Genomic DNA, 20,047 nt, shown 5'->3' with positions numbered 1-20,047 from the left:
TAAAATTTTCTTTGCTTCTCCTCTAAAAATTTAGTTTTTTCAATTTTTCATCTTTCAACATTCTTGTACTTCTATGTGTGATGAAATGATAGCATAATGGCCCTTAGTTCAAACAGAGAAGTAATTACCAATTATCTTCTGACAGCTATCCTTCATTCTGATTAAATCCCAAGAAATATAACAGATGCTCTGGAACTCTTTATCCAATGATGAGAGATGCGTCTGTACCAAGAGCAGTAAAGAAAGCTATATTCGAGGGACTGTTAACACCAATAATGACATGCAGATAGAAGAGCTGGACAATAAGTAAAGACAGAAGTAGGGTCCAAGCCTCAGAGATGAAAAGCCTGAGAACAATAATAAACAAAACAAGGAGAGATAGAATGAGAAATGAGAATGTTAGGAGAACAGCAGGAGTGGCACCTGTGATGAACAAGATTGAGAAGGGACAGCTGAGATGGCTGAGTCATCTAATGAGAACAGATGAAAACAGAATTGCAAAGAAAAGATGGAACTGGATACATGAAGGAAGGAGACTGAGAGGTAGACGTAAGAGCTGGAAAGATGGAGTGGAGGAGATCCTGACAAAGCACAACATACCGACAGTCAAAGAGCTTAAAAGAGATGGAATATCTGAAGGCAGAAGAGACTGGAGAAGACGACTGACCCCACTGACAGGCTGAAAGCCTACCTGGGAGTGGAAGTTAAGTGAATTTTGTAAACATACTGTTCTTTTTTTGTTAAATAGAAGTGCTGGAGCTGACATATTTCAAGTTCACTGATAGGTTTACAGTTAATGCATTTCTCTTATTTTTTAACAAGTTTTGATGTTAGTAAGTCTATCTGATTAGCAAACAAGAGGCTAGTTTCACAGTAAATTACCTTTCATTCAGCTCTACGCTAATATTAAATTTGTACTGTTTAAATATCAGGCTTGCCTTGTATGGCATATTTTGAATACCTTTTTCTTTAATAGCATAGCTGCCTGTTTATTTTTGGAGCTTCACTAACAAACCAGTTTTGGTGAGATATTTTTCACCTACTTTTTCACCTAAGTAAAGTACTGGTTTTGTGGTACTATTACTATTGTATATTTAATGTTCTATACTGGATTTTAATAACAGCTCCATCATTTTTTGCTCTCTGTAAGATGATAGCAGTGATAAGTATTGAAACTTGATAGTCAAGTTATACTACCCAACATCAATTTCACAGTGCTCTGGAGTGCAGAAATGCAATTCAAGTTATCTTTATAGGTGATGTAAATTTCTGCTTTTGAGTAAGTCTTATATAGGTACCTTCTTTGTAACAATGAAGCAATCCCCAATATCTGAGTAGTAATTCAGAGGTAGGGTTTGTTCTTTACCAACACTGACAGTCAGACAACAAGACTGCATTTCTTCATCACAACCTGCTGCTCACCTTTTTTGTAATGGTTTGTATAAGAAATTGCATTTATAACATGATTCCTTATTTCCAGTCTCTTGCTCTTGAGTGAGAGATCCTATGCTGCTAACCTTTAAAAAACTTCTCTTTGGTAAAGTATTTCCTGGCCTATACCCTAAGACCAGCGTTCCAGCTAGTACTATTTCACTTCATTCTGTTGCCTTCCTTGTAGTATACATCACCTTCTTGAATGGAGGGGGGAAGGGGAGAATAGCAATACCCTCCAGTTTCCCCTCCATGTATAACATGTTCACCATCTCTGGAAAGAGACTTCTCAATTACCATCTTAACTGAAGTCATCCTGTGGTATCTTGAAAGTACATTAGACACTCCTCAGACACTTCTTTCTTCAGTGATAGATCAGCACTGGTTAACACAGGAGCATCATGACAAGAATCACTCCAATAACAACACCCATTACCACAGTACTCTCAGTCATTGTCAGCATGACTGTAGCTGCAGTTGCAGTCTGAACCCAGATTAGAGGTAACAGTCTGTGCTGATGACCTATACCATGGACATGTAATCATTACAAGCCAAGACTAAGACTGTGCTAATGATACAAACCATGATCAGAGCTGTAATAACTGATGAATAACAAGCAGGCCTGTTCCAGGGGAGCTAGCTGATGTTTAATGCCTTGACCAATGCAGAAAAAGCATACGGACCAGAGCCATAGCAAGAGCTATACTTTTACCAGAAGCCACAACCACTGCTACCTTGGAGAACCAGAGACCAGACAGAGGAGCCATGCACTGTGACCAGAAAACATACCAGTGATAACCAAATATGCATGCCATGGCTAATTCAACCTGCAAAATAATGCAAATTTTATTTAATCTGTATCCACATGAATAATCATCTATGGATCCAAATACTCTAAGCAATCCTTTGCTTACTGGAGGTTGTGATTAAAATTATGATCTAACATACTTGCTCTACATATTTAATATGACAGGACATTTATTGCATTCAATTTCAAGGCAAGAACTTTCCGCAATACTCCTAGTTGACATCAAACTAAGAAAATGGCTTTGGTAACCAAGTCCAACACAAAATCCAGGTAGGCAGATGATTCATAACTGACCATCAAGCTTCCTTTTCCTTATGACACATCAGTTATGACTGCAGACACTAAGCATTAATTGCTGCTTAAGGAATACCTGGCCTTGACTGTTAGTCAGTGAACCTTGATTATAATAAATGCCTTCCTTTTTGTCCAAGGTCAGCTGGTTTCAAGATATTATAATTATTATTATTATTCAGAAGATGAAACTATTCATATGGAACAAGTCCACAGGGACCACTGACTTGAAATTCAAGCTTCCAAAGAATATGGTGCTCATTAGGAAGAGAGGGTAAAGGGAAATACAGAAAGAAGAGACCTCACTTATTAAAAATAAAAAACATATTAATAAATACATAAAAATTTATTAAAATGCAAGGAGAATAGTATTAGGGCAGTAACAAATTGCATCTTTGCTTGTACTTCTGAAGTTCCAATTGCACAACATCCTCTGGGAGGCTGTTCCACAGTCCAACAGTGTGAGGAATAAAGGCCCTCTGGAACTGAGAAGTTTGACAGCAAGGCACATTTACTGCATACTGGTGCTGCTGTTCAGTGAATCTGGTTGTTCTTGGCAGGAAAAGGGGATCAGGGATCAATTGTGAATGAATGAATGAATGATTTTAAGTTATCAGGCATCGTGACTTCTATGGTCACTGACGCCAATGTTAATTAAAGGACTTCATAGTGTAGTATATTTACAATATAATTAAAACTTGTAGGAAATAAAATAATACCTTATGTAAAACTCCAGCTTCTAAAATATATTTACAAATGCCACTAGCTTCATACATCACATCCTCTCCAAGGATCTTGGCAAAGATGTACTTGTGAATATGAAAAGATTTCCATTAAAATACAACTTGTGAAAAAGTCATAAACAAGATACCAACCACTGATGGTCCGAGTCATAACTGCTAATACTGTATTAGGAAACAGACCCTTACCACTACAAACAACTCTACCTAAAAGAGATAAACCTCTGGCACAAGCAGACATCCACACTGGAGAACAGTATTCTAGTAAAGGAAGCACAAATGACCTAAAACAGGTTGCATTGATTTTATCAGTTATAAATATATGAGGCCTTACGAACAACACCTAACTTTCGTCTGGCATTTGCTGAAACTTTCATTAGATGTTTCTCAAAAGTACAATGTGAGTCAAAATTTACACCTAGAATAATTAAAGCTTCAGACACATTCAGCAGAGTCCCATCCATCTGAATGGGAGGATGGGTTGGAAAATCAGTACGAGATCTGGTAATCAATAGTGTTTTTGTTTTACTGGAGTTCAGCCTCATACCCCACCGACTACACCATTTACTGATCCAGTCCATGCCCCGATTGAGACTGAGGGCAGTTTCATTTCTTATAAGTGGAGACTTTACTACACCAAGTGTTGCATCATCGGCATACTGAACAATCTTGTTTTCCAAGCCAACCACCATATCGCTTGTATACAGTACACCAAAAATAATAGTGGACCAAGAACACTATCCTGCAGAACTCCAGACAACAGGTCTTGGTTCACTACGGAGTTCTTCAACAGCAACCTGTTGCTGCCTACTATAAGGAAATCTTGCAGTAATCCTAAAACATATCCACCCACTCCAAGAGTTGAAGTTAATAAATAAGTGCCTTATGATCTACTAAATTGAAAGTAGTACTAAAATCTATTTGAATTATTCTGCACTCAAAACCCTTATCAAGGTTCTCTTGCAAATGGAATGTCAAGTCTAAAAGAGCACTGCAGGTACCTAACTGCTTTCTATATGCATACTGACTATCAGCTAACAATCCTTTAGATTCCACATAATTATATAGTGGCTTAAAAAGAAGTTTTTCAGAAACTTTGGAGAGCACAGGGAGAATAGAAATTGGCCTACAGTTACTGCAGTTTGCAGATATGCCACCCTTTGGAACAGGTACAGTATTACTAAGCTTGCACTCATCTGAAAAGATACTATGGTGACATAAAAATCTATAGAATCTACTAATCTTGGGAGATAACACACTAGAAACTTTTTTAAAAAACAAAGGGAAGAAACCATCAGGATATTCTCCATACCAGCTATCAAGATTATCCAGAATTTTCTTAACATCCCTAGAGCTAAAATGTTATTTTCATGATAAAGTTAAGTTTCATATATACTTACCAAGTAATTACATAGCTATAGTTCTAACTCAAACGGCAGCCTTTATTTAAAAAATCGCGGTAGTGCTTCCATAGTTTAGTGTAGGTGACAAACCCTGCCCACCAACGGGAGTACTGGTAACAACTTAGCAGAAAACCTCATTCTGTTTGTGCCCTTGTGTCCATGAGAGGGGAGGAGGGAGGGCTCCAATCCGTAATTACTTGGTAAGTATAAATGAAACAATTTTATAATGAAAATAATATTTTCATATAAATAATTTACCAAGAAATTACATAGCTGAATCCACATTGACAGGAGGTGGGATGCATGGGCATATTCTACTCCAAAACATTAAGTTATGATAATGACTTTGAAATAGAAAAATTGCTAGCATTGAAGACAATGCTTGCTGTTTCCTTATTTGGTAAGAGAGCTACTGCAGGTAATTACTGCCTCTGGTTGGTGCTAATCTTAGCATGTAGTGGTGTGGCACGGTATAGCCATGGAGCGCCTCTCCTTAGGTGGGAGCTTTGCAGCGAAGGATATGTCCGATGTCTAGCACTGCATCAATAAGTGTCCTTGTCCTGGGCGAAGTACCACAATAAAAACAACCAGACGATGTTTTCACCTACACTGAAAACACCACAACCCATCCACTGAGACTGGTGGGCACTCCAGGTACACTGTACCCCCTGGCTTCCGAAAATTCGACACCCTACTTTAAGGAGAAGAGATAGTAGGAGAAAGAGAGAGATTCCTATGCTTCCTCCCCTAATACCATGCCAGCCACTGATAATGGCCCCGAGGTACTGCAATTTTCAAACAGTTTCAACTTCTTTCAAACAGGGAGACGCGAAGATCGGTTCGCACTTCCATTAGGCCAAATGCAGAATGGAAGTGAGTGACATACTGTATGTGCCTGAAAGCCAATAAGGTAGAGACTGTCCTGATGTCATGAGCTTTCACTGTAAAAGTAGGCAAAATGTCCTCCTGAATCTGTGAGTGTGCCTCAGAAATTACGTCCCTGACAAAGAAGGACAATGCATTCTTAGTCGCTCCTGCTCAGGTAATACCTTTAAGCCCTAGCAAGACAAAGAACTCTTTCTTCTTCCGTTAAGGTCTTAATGGAGAAAAAATGGGGCCAAGGCTTGGAAGGGTCCTCGTTCTTGGCTAAAAATTCAAGGTTAAGGAAGCAAACTGCATCTCCTTGTGAAAAAATCTACCTTTTATCAATGTCTTGGAACTTGCTATGTTAGCAGTGGCCTCTGATACTCCACTTCTCCCAAAACTCGAGAAGACTGGCTCCCACTTGTGCACGGAGGACTTCTTCCTCATTTCTTGGGCAAGGACTTGAGCTTCTCTTGATAAATCTTGTTCCAAGTAGGGCCAATCTTGCTACATAGCATCTGTTGCCCATGCTAGAGGGCCCAGGGCCTGAGAACAAAAAAGAGGAAGGCAGTGGTTCCTAGAGGTTGCAAACAGGTCCAATGTCGCCCTGCCTCATAGTATTGCACATTCCGATAGGCCAGGGGATCCAAGGTACACTCAGTGGGAAGGACCTACTATTCAATGGCTCAGCTCGTCCATCAGAATATTAGTTTGCCCTGAAAAAATCGAGTGACTAGACTCACTCGATTTAATCTGTCCACACTGGAAGGTCTCTTGCTGTCTGGCAGAGATTAAAGAGTGAGAGCTGCCTCGCTTTCATATGTACGTTAGGGCTGTGGTATTGTCTGAATGGACTGCCACAGTCTTCTTGTGAACTAGGGTCGAGGAGCACTGAAGCCCTAAGTGAAGAGCAGCACCCTGATGTTGATGTGAAGGTTCTGTTCTTCCAGAGACCACATCCTGGAAACTTCCCAGTTGAGAAGCAGGCATTGGAGAGGGTCCTAGACTGGACTTGGGCTCACTCTCACGAAAGGTATGTTGTTGGAGAGGAGAGACTGTCTTAGAAACAAATGCGGACAAATCCTTGGGGTGTTTGGAAGAATATGCCAGAAGATCCTAAGCCGACTTCTATTGAAAGCCCGACTTTTGGGTGTGAGTGACTCCTTTAGTGGAACGGGAGCACCAAAAATCTCTTTCCTTCAAAACCCCCAAGAGAAAAGGGCCGCAAGTTCAAGAGAGCCATCCTGAAGGTTTTGTCTGCAAGAAAAAGGACTCCTAGTCAGTCTGAGGCGAAGTCTCCACAAATCATTGCAATTGTCAATCTTCTTGGCTAGCGTGCTCACCATCCAGTTCAAGGAACTGAAAGCTTCAAACAACTCAAAGAGGTCTTGACAAGGAGGTCAAGTTCTGGCGATGAAAAACAATTTTCGCCGATGAAAACGCCGAGTGTCAGGAAAAAGGATCTTCCCCGGTGTCGCCCTCGCTTCCTCTTAGCAGAAATCCAAACTTCAATCTTGAGCGTCTTCCTAGAAGACGAGGAAAGCACCATGTGGCCATGTGGGGAGCTTAGGCCTGTCATCTGGATGTCTCCTCATCAGGAAGGCTGGGGTAGGCAAGACCAGGGCTAGCAGGAGCCAAAAAAGAGTAGGAAAGCTCACCCACAAATATTGAAGGAGAGCTACATAGGCCAGGAGACCTGTGGTCAGAAACGGGCGCTTGGAGCTCCTCACAGGAAACTGATACTGAAGAGTTGGCGGCAGGTGCTCGGGAGCTGGCACCTGGAGCTCAGAAGTGGGTGTCTGGCGCTCGGAAGCAAGCACCAGGTAATTGGCGCCGAGTGCTTGGGGGCTGGCGCCAAGAGCTTGGAAGCAGGCGCTGGGCACTTGGCACCGAGCACTCGGGAGCTGGCGCCGGGCACTTGGAAACTGGCGGTGGACGCTTACAAGCTGGCGTGGAGCACTCATGAAGAGACGAGGGCTTGAACAAAGACCACCAGCGCCTGAGAAGGATCGTTGGGTACTTCGAGCCAAATACTGGCGCCCAACAGAAGTACACTCAGAAGAGAAATAATTCAGACTGTCCCATACACTGCAGGAAGGTTGAGGACTGCACCCAGCTCCTTAAACCGCTAACTGGGCAGCAGAAAAGAGCGGCGAGCATCGCCTGCTTACCTCTTCAATGGACGAGACGAATATAGAAAGTGTTTGTATCGCTTCAAGTCCGGGCTGGAGTCTTGAGGGTCGGACAACTGATGCACATCCACAGCGATGCCTTTCCAACGGTTGTCTGTCGAAGCCTGGGATTGATCAACAGGCTTGATTGATGGGGCGACTACCTGTGGGCAAACCCCACCAACCTCCCTGGACCTCCGGTATGACCCCTTCCAGGTTTAGGGGAGTATGACAGGGACCTTCGTCTAAAAGAATCAACAGGACAAGCAGCCACCCCCTCCACTTGCACAACACTTTCTCCTGTCAAGACACCTTCCCAGTGGCTGTCTGCTGATACCTGGGAACATACAACAGGTTCAAATGAGGGGGCAACTATCCATGGGCCAACCCCCTCAGCATCCATTGGACTTTCGGTATGTCTTCTCCCAGGTTTAGGGTAGTATGACAATGACCTAGGTCTAAGAGAACCGATGGGACAAGTAGTCATCTTCTCTACTTTACTGTATCACTACTAGGTTAACTCTTGCTAAACTTAGACTCAAGACTGGCAATGGCAAGGGTCGGAAGCAAGGGAGCCAGGTGGCGGAGTACAGTAGATGGACTGAAAGTAGGAGGGATAGTAGCGGGAGGAAAATGGCAGGAAGAGGGGAAGAAGGAATAGCAGAGCTATCTTCTAATCTAGGCTAGGGTAGAATTCTAGGCTAAGGGAAGCTCGTTTCTCGACTCTAGAAGGCCGCTTTCCTTTCTATCCCTCTCTAACTTGTCTAGTTGAGATTTAAGTACCTTCTACTCTTGCTAACCATTATATTTACCACAAGTTTTCTCCCTACTATATTTCTGCCCCCTACATTTACTGCAAATTGTATGAGAATCATATGAAGATTGATTAATCTGGTTTGCAACTTTTGCTACAATAGCAAAAATAGGTGAACTTGAATCAGACATAATAATAAACAAAGGACTAGAAAAAATGATCCTGAAAGCTATTAAAGCTTGAAGGATACTAAAATAGCGATAATACTTCACCGAAATCCAGCCATACAAGCGAAAATCTGCAAACAAAAGCTGTAGCAAACCCCCGATGTTACTCGAGAGCCGGCAAAAACAAAATGAGGTTTTCTGCTAAGTCATTTCCAGTACTTCTGTTGGTGGACGGGGCTTCTTGCCTACACAAAACTATTGAAGCACTACTGTGATTTTTTAAAATAAAAGTTGCCGTGCGAGTTAGAAGTATAGCTGTGTAATTACTTGGTAAGTTACTTATATGAAATGCAAATTTTGTAAGAATAGGTTCCGGATGACAAGTATCGGGAAGAGGGACACCCTCAGCTGATTGCTTAGCATCAAAAGCTCGATAAAGCAGTTCAGCCTTTTCCCTAGGAACAGTAAGCAATTTACCATCATCTCTTAGTAGTGGTGGGATGGAAGGCCTGCCTGACCCAAAAATAGATGATGTCAATTTGGTCCACCACAGATGGGGCTGAGTAATTCCTTCAAGTTTCCTCTTCAAGGAATTATCGTAATTTCTCTTGGCTGTATGGTAAGTTCTAGTCACAGTGAGACTAAACATAAATAGTGTAATTTTCATTTGAAAGATTTCGTCTCCATGTGTTTGTCATGGTAAGCTCGTCTACATATATCACCAAACCATGCCTGGTAATTTGTCCTGAATTTGTTGACCTTTCTATAGCCACCTTACTAAAATATCCATCAGCATTTCATTTAACTTCTTCTTGGATCAGGGTCTAATACAGCATCTGAAATATTACGTGCCTGACAAGCTTCAATAAGGTGATCCCAATTGCTCTAGATTTCAGCCAGACCTTTTATCAAATGGTAGCATTACAAATATACTGACTGACAGATACACTATGCCCATTTCAATGGCGCAATGATCAGAAGTGCCTATATATTCACAGACCTTTGACTTGACAATAGCTGGAACATCTCTGAATATCATGGCTCAGAAAGTAGACTCTTTCCTCAGTTTTCTCAGCAGATATTTGTATTTTGTGCTAGCAGTCCTCCCACTTCTATAATAATTAGGACCAGGAATTCAATTGAATTCAAGGCTGTCAACTCTTTCTGGAAGATATGATTAAAGAACTCCTGATAAGCTCAAAACAGGCAGTCCCTGGTTACGGCAGGCTCAGTTAACGGTGATGCAGTTTTATAGCACTTGTTTAGTGGCGAAAATCAGCAATTTTCAGCACCAAAAATTGCAGATTTCCGCTTACTGGTGCGAATAATTGGGTATTGGCGCCAATACATACCTAACAGAGGCGCTAATAACCGAAAATCAGCGTTTTTCGGCGCCGATAAGCCCCGAAAATCACCGATTTTCGGTTATCATCACACCCTCAGAACAGAACCCTCACCGATAACCGGGGACTGCCTGTATTCAGGAATTTGATTCTGTCCTTTCAAGCAAAGGAGTATCAGGTACGCTACAGCATTAAGATATGACTACCCAAGAAACCAAACCCATAATTACTGCAGAATCCTGTTAGAATGTATGCAGTGGCTATGGTCCACCAATACATCCCAAAAAATTGGAAAGGGGCACAATTCCTGTACTAGCTGGGAGTTATAACTTCTGGTTTTCAAGAGGCATTAGGTCTGAAAGGTTGGATCGCTTGACTAACTTGTTCCCCCTTGCAGGTCATTAATACAGTATTATTAAGTAGCTTAACAAGGCCACTGTGCCAATTTACTTAGCTCTCACATGGCTGGCCAAAGCAGCTTTGAAGATGCCTTAATACTCTCCTGAGACAAAATGTCAAAACCTACCCTATCATACAGCATGATCAGGCCAGCACTGGTCAATATCATGGATTCTTCTTGGCCACAGCAAGAGTGGCTTTCCAGCCTTCTGAGGCTGCACAGATTTCTCCAGGATAATCTCCAGACAGATGAGATCCCTGAGTCTAACACACTTCAGTAGGTTTGACTGAAACCTGGAAAAACCACCTTGACACTTGAAGGCTATCAGGAAGTCTCAGACACACACTTTACAGTGCTTGTATTTATGTTTGCCTTACTTACATAAGTAAGTCCTGTACTTGTACGTGTGCGTAAGAGAGAGAGAGAGAGAGAGAGAGAGAGAGAGAGAGAGAGAGAGAGAGGTACTCACATTTCAGAGAGAGAGGGAGAGAGCGAGCTAATGAACATACATTTCAAACACAGTACTGTAGTATGCAATTTTCAAATACAGTAGTATGCAAAAAAATAGAAGTTTCATGTCTGATCTTCAATCTTTAGCTGATGACTATTCTCAGATAATACCACATTACTACAGCATAGAGCATGTCTGATCTTCAATCTTTAGCTGATGACTATTCTCAGATAATACCACATTACTACAGCATAGAGCCTATGTAAAATAAGGGGTTTTCACAATGAAAGAATACACATTACCATTCCAGTACCACACTAACTGTTAACAGTATACTGTGCAATAGCTATGACACCTTCATTACACTATATTTTACTGTGTAATGATACTAGCATCCTTGGAATTAACTAAAAAACAAGGTACACCACAATAAGCTCTACAAACTGACTTAAGCAATGAAAGACAAATATATAGCAAGACAATGTAATTACTCAAAAGAACACCATACGAACCCATAAGTAATGTAGTCCAGGAATGTAGCCAATGGTTCCACTGCATGAGTACGCAAATGCTGGAATTCAGTCACCAACTTGTCTCTTAGTTTGTCATCAATGACTGATACCTGGAGAGGTGATGCTTCATTTGCTAAGAAGTTTCCATAATCGGTACTTTGCAGATGAAGCTTTAGATCTGGAGATGAAAAAAATATTACATGAGTAGTCTTCATCTTTTGAATCCATTTCCACAGCGAGAATATGTGCACCAAAATGTTGGACGAAATGCATAATTTTAATATTCATAGCCACTACAGTGAGGTAGAACTGAGTTTAGTATAATAATCTCTATTAAATAAAACCGGTCGCTTGAACTGCATGAATTTAAAACTACTAAAAATGCTACTGTAGTAAAGAACAGCTAATTTTTCACATCAAATAATTTTTCTTGGTGAAAAAGACCTATCTGTTATATGGCAGGAATATATCCAATCAAGCCTTAACAGTTATTCTAATAAAATATTAAATAACCAGAACTGTCCAACAGATTTAGAGGGTTTCATCATATAGACAGTACATCCATCTAGCATAAATTTGTTTACAAACAAATCTTTGTAACAGATCCCTAATAAGCCACACTTATTTTTATGAACAATCTCTCCTTCGTACCTAAACCACTTTACAACAAATCACCTGCTATATGAAATTCTGACTTATAGTAAGGAAAATGCTACAATGACCATGTTTCAAGTACCTTGTGTATAATTAAAACTTTGTATATGTGAAAATATTTAAATATAAAACAATTAAAATAAAATACTATAGCTTTAAAAACTTACCATCTAAAGTTTCACACTGGACAAGATTCAAGTAGTCCGTCTGCTTGAGTATACCATTCTTGAAGCCCCGAACAAGGCCTTCAAGGTACCCACAATCAATGTTGAACAGACTGTCTAGCATATTGCCTGAAATGTCAAACAGCAAAACTGAAATACCTCAATAAATAAAACAGTACTTTACTGTACTTATGAGATGCAATGCAAATTCAATACACATGATAAATGAATATGAATTATTATACAGCAATGTACTTTTATAACTTAGCAAACTGAGGTATAAAATGACATTTTTATAATAAAATAGTTTTATATATACTTACCAAATAATTATATAGCTATAGTTTCTACTTTACGAGGCAGCTCAAAATTCGAAATTCGCGGTAGCGCTCTTTTGTTTTAGATGTAGGTATGTTGCCCCGCCCACTATCCGGGAAGATTAGGTACAACTTAGCTAAGGAGCTCAATTCGTTTATGTTTTATGTCCAAGAGAGGGGGGGGAGGGCGGGCTCTGATCATGTAATTATTTGCTAAGTATTTATAAAACTTTATTTTATTATAAAAATGTCATTTTTATATAAGTAACTTACCAAATAATTACATAGCTGAATCCCACATTGAGTGGAGGTGGGATGAATAGACATATACTACCCAAAAAACTACTCGATATGGGGGTAACTTGGGGTAGCAAATTACCTAGCATCTTGGAATGCTTGTTGTAACCTTAACTAGTGAGGAAGCAACAGCAGACAGGTACTGCCTCTGGTCGTGGCTCCTCTCGACCTGTAGCGGTGTGGCAGTAGAGCCAAGAGTCACCTCTACTGAGTGGGTGCTTTGCAACGTAGGAGGTCAATCACAGGTTGCCAAAGCTAATAATTCCAATGGGTCACATAATGATATGTGGATCTGCCCTTGCCCTGGGCAAAGTACAATAGAATAACAAAGACCAGATAAAATTAACCAACACCACACGACATTTAGCCAAAACCATAAAATACCAATTGGTGACACTCAAGATTCAGTGTCCACCAAACTTCCCAAGAAGTACGACTGCCCTTATTCAAGGAGAGTGGATAGAGGAAAAGGGAAGGCGTTCCTCCTATCCTTCATCCCCCAATACCATGCCAGCTGCAAAGAACGGACCTAAAGTACTGCATTTTTCGTGCACTGCCTCAACGTCCCATAAATAAAACATGGCAAACACTGACTTGCACCTGCAAAATGTTGTTTGTAAAATTGAAGAGATAGACAGGTTACGTTTAAAAGCCAAAGATGTTGCCACAGCTCTTATTTCATGAGCCTTTACTTTGCACAAGGGTAGCAATTCGTCTTGAACTCCCGAATGTGCTTCCAAAATCACGGATCTTAAAAAGAATGATAGTGCATTCTTGGACAAAGGATGGCTGGGGTTTTTAACGGAACACCAAAGATTAGGGGCTGATTCTCTAAGGTTTTTGGTTCTCTCGAGGTATACTCTTAGAGCTCTTACTGGGCAGAGGACATTTTCTTGATCGTCTGGGCCTAGTACTTCTGAGAGGCTCTTGATAGAAAAGGAGTGAGGCCAAGGGTTAGCCGGATCCTCATTTTTGGCCAAAAAATCCAAAATTAGTGAGTATACTGCATTGCCTTGTGAGAAGCCTATCCTTTTATCAATGGCATGAAGCTCGCTGGCTCTCTTGGCTGTAGCTAGTGCCACCAAGAATAATGTCTTCTTCATAAGATTCCAAAGAGACGACGACTCCATTGGTTCAAAAAGTGGTCCTGAAAGCCTGTTGAAGACCACGTCCAAGTTCCAAGCGATTCCTGAGGGTTTAGCTTGCTTACTAGTGCTGAAATGCTTGATTAAGTCACTGATGTCTTGGTTTGAAGACAGGTCTAATCCTCTATGTTTGAATACTGAACTCAACATCACTCTGTAACCCTTGATGGTAGATGTTGAGAATCCTTTCGATGTTCTGAGATACTGTACAGAATTATTAAAAGGCTAAAATAGCCTTACCTAACATAGAGAACATAGAGGTAAAACTGATCACAGAAAAATATAAAAGCTTCCATAAGCATCATGAATAGCAACTATCACCATCCACTGTCAAAGAGCTCTGAATGGAAGACCTTCGATACAATAACAATTGATCTTGAAAATGATTCAGGCATTAACATTTCAACATCAAATGCACAAATTATTTTTCACATCTGTTTATTCCTTTTTGAAAAACATCTAAATGGCCATCATTGGTCCATGTCTGTTCTTAAATTCAGTTTGGACATCCTAGCCCAAACTGAATTTGATACCAGACTAAAGATGGCCATTTTGATGTTTTCCAATTAGGAATAAACAGACACGTGAAAAAAAATTTGTGCATTTAATGTTAAAGCCTGAATCATTTTCTGGATCAACTGTTATTGCATTGAAAGCCTTCCATTCAGAGCTCTTTGATACTGGATGGTGATAGTTGCTATTCATGATGTTTATGGAAGCTTTTATATTTTTCTGTGATGTAATAATTACCTGTCTTTTAAAACAATTAGTCTAAACCTTTATTTTATAATAAAAATGTAAAATGACTCCTCAACCATTTAGATATAAGTGAATTCCTTCCTAAAACAAATGCCTCTTTACAAAACAAACCTGGGGTGAAAGAGACAATTACTGGGATTACAGAATAGCACAAGAGACATGTGTGTCTTACAGCAAGTATACTACCTCTTATCCTCAAAATAAGGAATATGTCTTGTGTAATTTAGAAGGGAGGGAGGAATGAGGGTGGCCATAGATTCTTAGGACCTACTTTGCAAGGTTAGGTCAAGATGAATTCCTGTATTTCACTTCTGGTGATTTATGTCTGGTTAGGATGGGAGTCCTGCACCTATCTCAGCTTTGGATACCTCTAAATATTTTACTTCATGACTTTTACAGCACAATAAGTCAGGTTAGGTAGGGAGCCCAGCAGCACCCAAAGTTAAAAGCAGCACTATAGCTAAGACCAATTAAACAAACTTCAAGGACAAAATTTATGAATTTCTGTAAAATGCTGGAAATTGACAGATGAGCATCACAATCCCCCAAGCCCTTGCAAAGGCCAAACTGTCAACTAAGGAGCAGATAGGCTATATACTTTCAGCATAGGCATTCAGGCTTTTTGTTACCAGACGTACAGAAAACTTAGATATTACAAGTTACAGAAATTGGGAGGTAATCAACATGGTTAAAGTTAGCCCACCAACATTGGCAAAAATAACCCATTCTAAATTATGAATTTGGTATTTCTAAGCAAGAGCTCTGCACGGACTATTACCTTGGAAATCGATTTTTCCTTTAATTTTTGTATTGCTGATGAAGGTGGCGGTGCTGTTTATTGTCAGTCAACTATTATCAGGTAACCCCATATCTACCCAACATGGCTGGGGACCCTTTGGGAACATGGGGTTTTGGAAACGTTAGGAGAAAGACCGGATAATTCTAAGCCGGCTGTCTGCGGTGAGCTAGCCTATGGCAATTGATGTTTTCCTATGTTATTTTACTTGCTGAACAAGAATTTAAAATAATATTTTGTCGGTCGGCTGTAACTAAAATGTAATTGACCCTTGAAAACTGCACGTCTGTACCAGTGGGCAGAGAGAACCGCCAGTGGGTCGCACACAGCTCAAGGTTAAATTACAGTTTAGCAGCAGCCGACCGGCAAAATATTATCTTAAACTCTTGTAAAGCAAGTAAAATAACATAGAAAAAAGTCAATTGCCATATCTAGCTCCACTGCACACTATTCAAAGCTTTCATAAACGGGAAACAAAACATTACCATTTCTGCTTTCAACTTGGGTGGCCTTTATAGGTCGCAGTAGCAGAACGGCGCTGCGCGCCTTATCTGCATTTTTAAAGATTCCTGCAAGCTCGTATGTTCCGGCAAGAGGTAATTACTTTAAATTCTTGTTCAGCAAGTAAAATAATATAGGAACACGTCATTTGCCAGTCTCTTGCAGTTCTCGGAACACGTCAATTGCCAGTCTCTCGCAGTTCTCGCTAAGCGCAGAAAACCGGCAACTAGTGATTGGTGAACCAAAAGCTAGCGCATGCGTGTTAAGGCTTAGAATCAGTAGTACTAGTAATGAATGAAAAGTGCCTTTGGAACGGCTCCCACTATCCATTTATTCGCCCTTCTTTTTTTGCGTGTTTTTCGTGTTCCAAATGACATATATAACAGGAAATACAACAATAAGGTACCGAAAACTTTTCCCAAGTTATTTATCCCACCAAAAACCCAAATTCCCAACAGGTCTTCCTTACTGTTAGCTATTCTCGAAAGGGTTTTACCACACCAGTTCTAAGATAATTTACAGCTTAATTACAGCCGAGCAACAAAATATTACTTTAAATTCTTGTTCAGCAGGTAAAGTTCTATAGAAAAACGTCAATTGCCATAGCCTAGTTCACGACGGACAGCCAGCTGAGATCTGCCAAAGACCGGACTACCGTGTTGTTGTTATAGAATGGTTCCCCAAATGTGCAAGTCATCAGGGAGCCATATGTTTAAGAAGGAACTGGCTAAGGAAATTTATTATAAAAAGAACTATACTAACCTAATGTACCCTAACTTAACCTAACCTAGTGGGCCACATTACTTAGTTGGGGATTCCGACCCCCTGGACCCTCAGGTGAAGGAAACTCCACTTTTTACCAAAAGCTCTCCTAGCCTATAAGACTTCGCATGTGCGATAGCATTCCAGGATGGCCAGCGTAGAACTTCTCAGGTTAATTACAGTCGACTGACAAAAAGTAACTGTAAATTCTGAATGAGCAACCAAAATACTATAGGAAAAATCAATTTCCAAAGTATCACCCGATGCGGAGCTCTTGCTTAGTTCTGCCATGAATTATACTACTACCTAATGCTTTATATTACAGAAAATAAGCAGAAACTACCCTACGGTAGCTTGAATGATCCTAGGCTAGCTCAGCCTACAGAGAACTACTAAGTAAGCTAAAATATTATCTTTCCCTGGGTTAGGCCTGTGGGGTCTGCCAGTGAAATTTTAAGAGAAAATATCACTTTATAATACAGGATATTACTGCCCTGAGAACTCAATCAAACGATGGTCAGTTTTCAGGTCCTAAAATATGATTCATGGCAGGATATCTGGATAGAAAATAAAATCATTGGCCTTTCTTACCTGAGTTTCTTGTATGTTGTTGTTGTAACAGGCGACGAATCAGCTCAGAATCGATCAGCTGTCATATGACAGCACAGTATTTCTAAAACCAAATCTGATTGGTCTAACCATCCCGTTCTAGCCAATCAGCTCTTTCCTTACAAACTTCCGCCGACGAGTGGTAAATATGATCTGCAAAATCTAAACCACGTACCCGCTTTATCTTTTAGATTTTTTTAACCAAATCTTCCTAAATTTTAGATAAAAATGCTAATAAGTTTTAAAAATGAGTTATAATAAAAATTTTAGAGAATTTCACAGGTAACAGCCATTCTATACTCATTATTTAGCACGAATCTTTTCTCTCTCCGAGCTTACGCAAATCGAGCAATTTTTTCATATCAGTGTTAATCACATGACGAAAAAAAGAAATTTAGATCTATCACTTCAAATTTTGTGAGGTTTCCCCTTTTGTAATATTATATCCTATCTCTCTCTCTCTCTCTCTCTCTCTCTCTCTCTCTCTCTCTCTCTCTCTCTCTCTCTCTCTCTCTCTCTACCCTTATATGGTTATGACCTTTGTTTTACTACGCTTAACTTTCACCATTATTATTATTATTATTATTATTATTATTATTATTATTATTATTATTATTATTATTATTATTATTATTATTAAATGTCTGAAACTGCCACTTGGTAGTATTCAGAGGTTTTTATTCAAGCCAATCACATTGATGAATGAAAAATATATTCTGTTTTTAATAATAGAGAGAGAGAGAGAGAGAGAGAGAGAGAGAGAGAGAGAGAGAGAGAGGTTTTATTCAAGCCAATCACATTGATGAATGAGAAATACAGCCTATTTCTTCTATTTTTAATTTTATATATATAAATATATGTATCATATACAGTATATATATATATATATATATATATATATATATATATATATATATATATATATATATATATATATTGAATAACACACACATATATATACTGTATATATGTATAAATATCTGACTCACATCAGGATCGAACTCAGGTCTTTCAATTGAAAGGCGAGGGCGCTGCCCACTAGCCGCACAAGTCATGAAAGAAGTTGGAACCTGAGGGCAACTGCACCCAAGGAATTACCTGGGTAAGCTAACTGCTTGCATACCAGCGTGTTTTCCCCAACTTCCAGACTCAGCAATGACCCAATTGACAGCATTTCATTTGAATTATCCCTTCTGAGTGAATAAGATAGAAATAATCAACACACAATCATATGTGGAACAGAAATAAATTTCTGACTCACATCAGGATCGAACACAGGTCTTTTAATAGAAAGGCAAGGGCGCTGCCCACTAGGCCACACAAGTCATAAAAGAAATTAGAACCTGAGGGCAACTGCACCCAAGGAATTTCCTGGGCAAGCTAACTGCTTGCATACCAGCGTGTTTTCGCCAACTTCCCGACTCATATATATAAAGGTAACAGTGATCCCTTAAAAAACTTACTAATCACTTGAAAAATCAAACTAAGTTTATCAGAATATGTGAGGCATCAACAATTAAACTAGAACTATTCTAGAGTAAAAGGGCATCACTCCATCAAATAACTTTAACTATTTCCCTGGTCTTAACTCACTTTTGCAAAACTAAAAGAACAAAACATGTGTATCACTTTGCCTTATGCACAAACAATTAATCCTATTCACTGGTGGTCAATAAATGAAACACTGTTTTTCTAAAACTATTAAACGCAAAAATTTATTTTTAAATTTAAAATTTATAATTAGAATTCACAATTTGAAAAAATTACTATTACTTGAAAACAACACAAAACTTAGTTAATTCTTGAATTAAATTATAAAACAAAACTAATTCACAAAATCTTTAATTTATCTGGAATTTAAATTAATCAAGAAAAATTTAAAATATCAAGAATTACTCAGGATTTGAAAAGAAAATCTTAATAAATGAAAAATTAAATCAAGTATGCAATGTTAAATTACCAAGAAATATTTAAAATGCTACGTAAATAAATGTTACATCACAAAAAATGTGAAAATATGAAGAGAGTGCAATCACAAGAACACACAATTCCACGAAAGATTTATCAATAATAATTTCACTAAGGCAAAATTTCCCTAACTTATTATACCATGGTATTAATAAGTAAAATTCACGTTACCTTACCAAAGTTTGTGAAAATTTTTGTAAAATCACTTGCTGCAGCTGGTTTTCCACAAAACACACTTTTAATAAGGCGCCGTTACACTTTTCCTACCCTCAGATCTCGAAAAAGCTAAGACTGACGCAAGTGGCCACAGTTTTCTACGTTAATTAATAACTTCCCTCTTATGAAGAAAGAGAGAAAGAGAGAGTGAACCAGACAGGTCAGTCTACAAGAACAAGAATGAAACAGATTTCAGAATTCCAGTAGCACATGAAACAACTACATGACGTCATTAAGGCATTTTGGTTACGAGATACCAAAAGAGAAATTTCTAGAAGGAAGGTGACGTTGTAAGGTGTCAAAGAAACGAGCAGGTAAAAGTTACTGCTACTTTATTACAGATCCAGGCAGCTTATATTGCGGCCGACTGACGCCGGGCCGTGAGAGACAATGGAATTGACTGTGACCTGAGGTCGAAACAATAAACAATAATATGCAGTGAACGAGTACAAATTACAATACAAAACATACAGAGCTACAATATAGATACAGTCTTGATGCCTGTGAATGAAGAAACAGGTGAT

General features: G+C 39.3%; 1 protein-coding gene across 1 annotated transcript in view; it reads right to left on the bottom strand.

Moving 5' to 3' along the window:
• The window catches only part of VhaAC39-1 (V-type proton ATPase subunit VhaAC39-1), a 36,353-nt gene extending 18,857 nt beyond the window's left edge, over positions 1 to 17,496 (bottom strand). Inside the window, exons 1-3 of the mRNA XM_067082076.1 lie at positions 17,322 to 17,496; positions 12,157 to 12,282; positions 11,336 to 11,513 (exon numbers count right to left, since the gene is read on the bottom strand). Coding sequence (XP_066938177.1) covers positions 11,336 to 11,513; positions 12,157 to 12,277 — 299 coding nt within the window. The 5' untranslated portion in view covers positions 12,278 to 12,282; positions 17,322 to 17,496. The remainder of the gene's footprint in view (positions 1 to 11,335; positions 11,514 to 12,156; positions 12,283 to 17,321) is intronic.
• Positions 17,497 to 20,047: the final 2,551 nt, after the last annotated feature.

Source organism: Macrobrachium rosenbergii, chromosome 37 (genome assembly GCF_040412425.1).
Source record: "Macrobrachium rosenbergii isolate ZJJX-2024 chromosome 37, ASM4041242v1, whole genome shotgun sequence".
NCBI lineage: Eukaryota > Metazoa > Arthropoda > Malacostraca > Decapoda > Palaemonidae > Macrobrachium > Macrobrachium rosenbergii.
The sequence above is the reverse complement of the archived record's forward strand: the minus strand, read 5'-3'. Positions and strand labels throughout refer to the sequence as shown.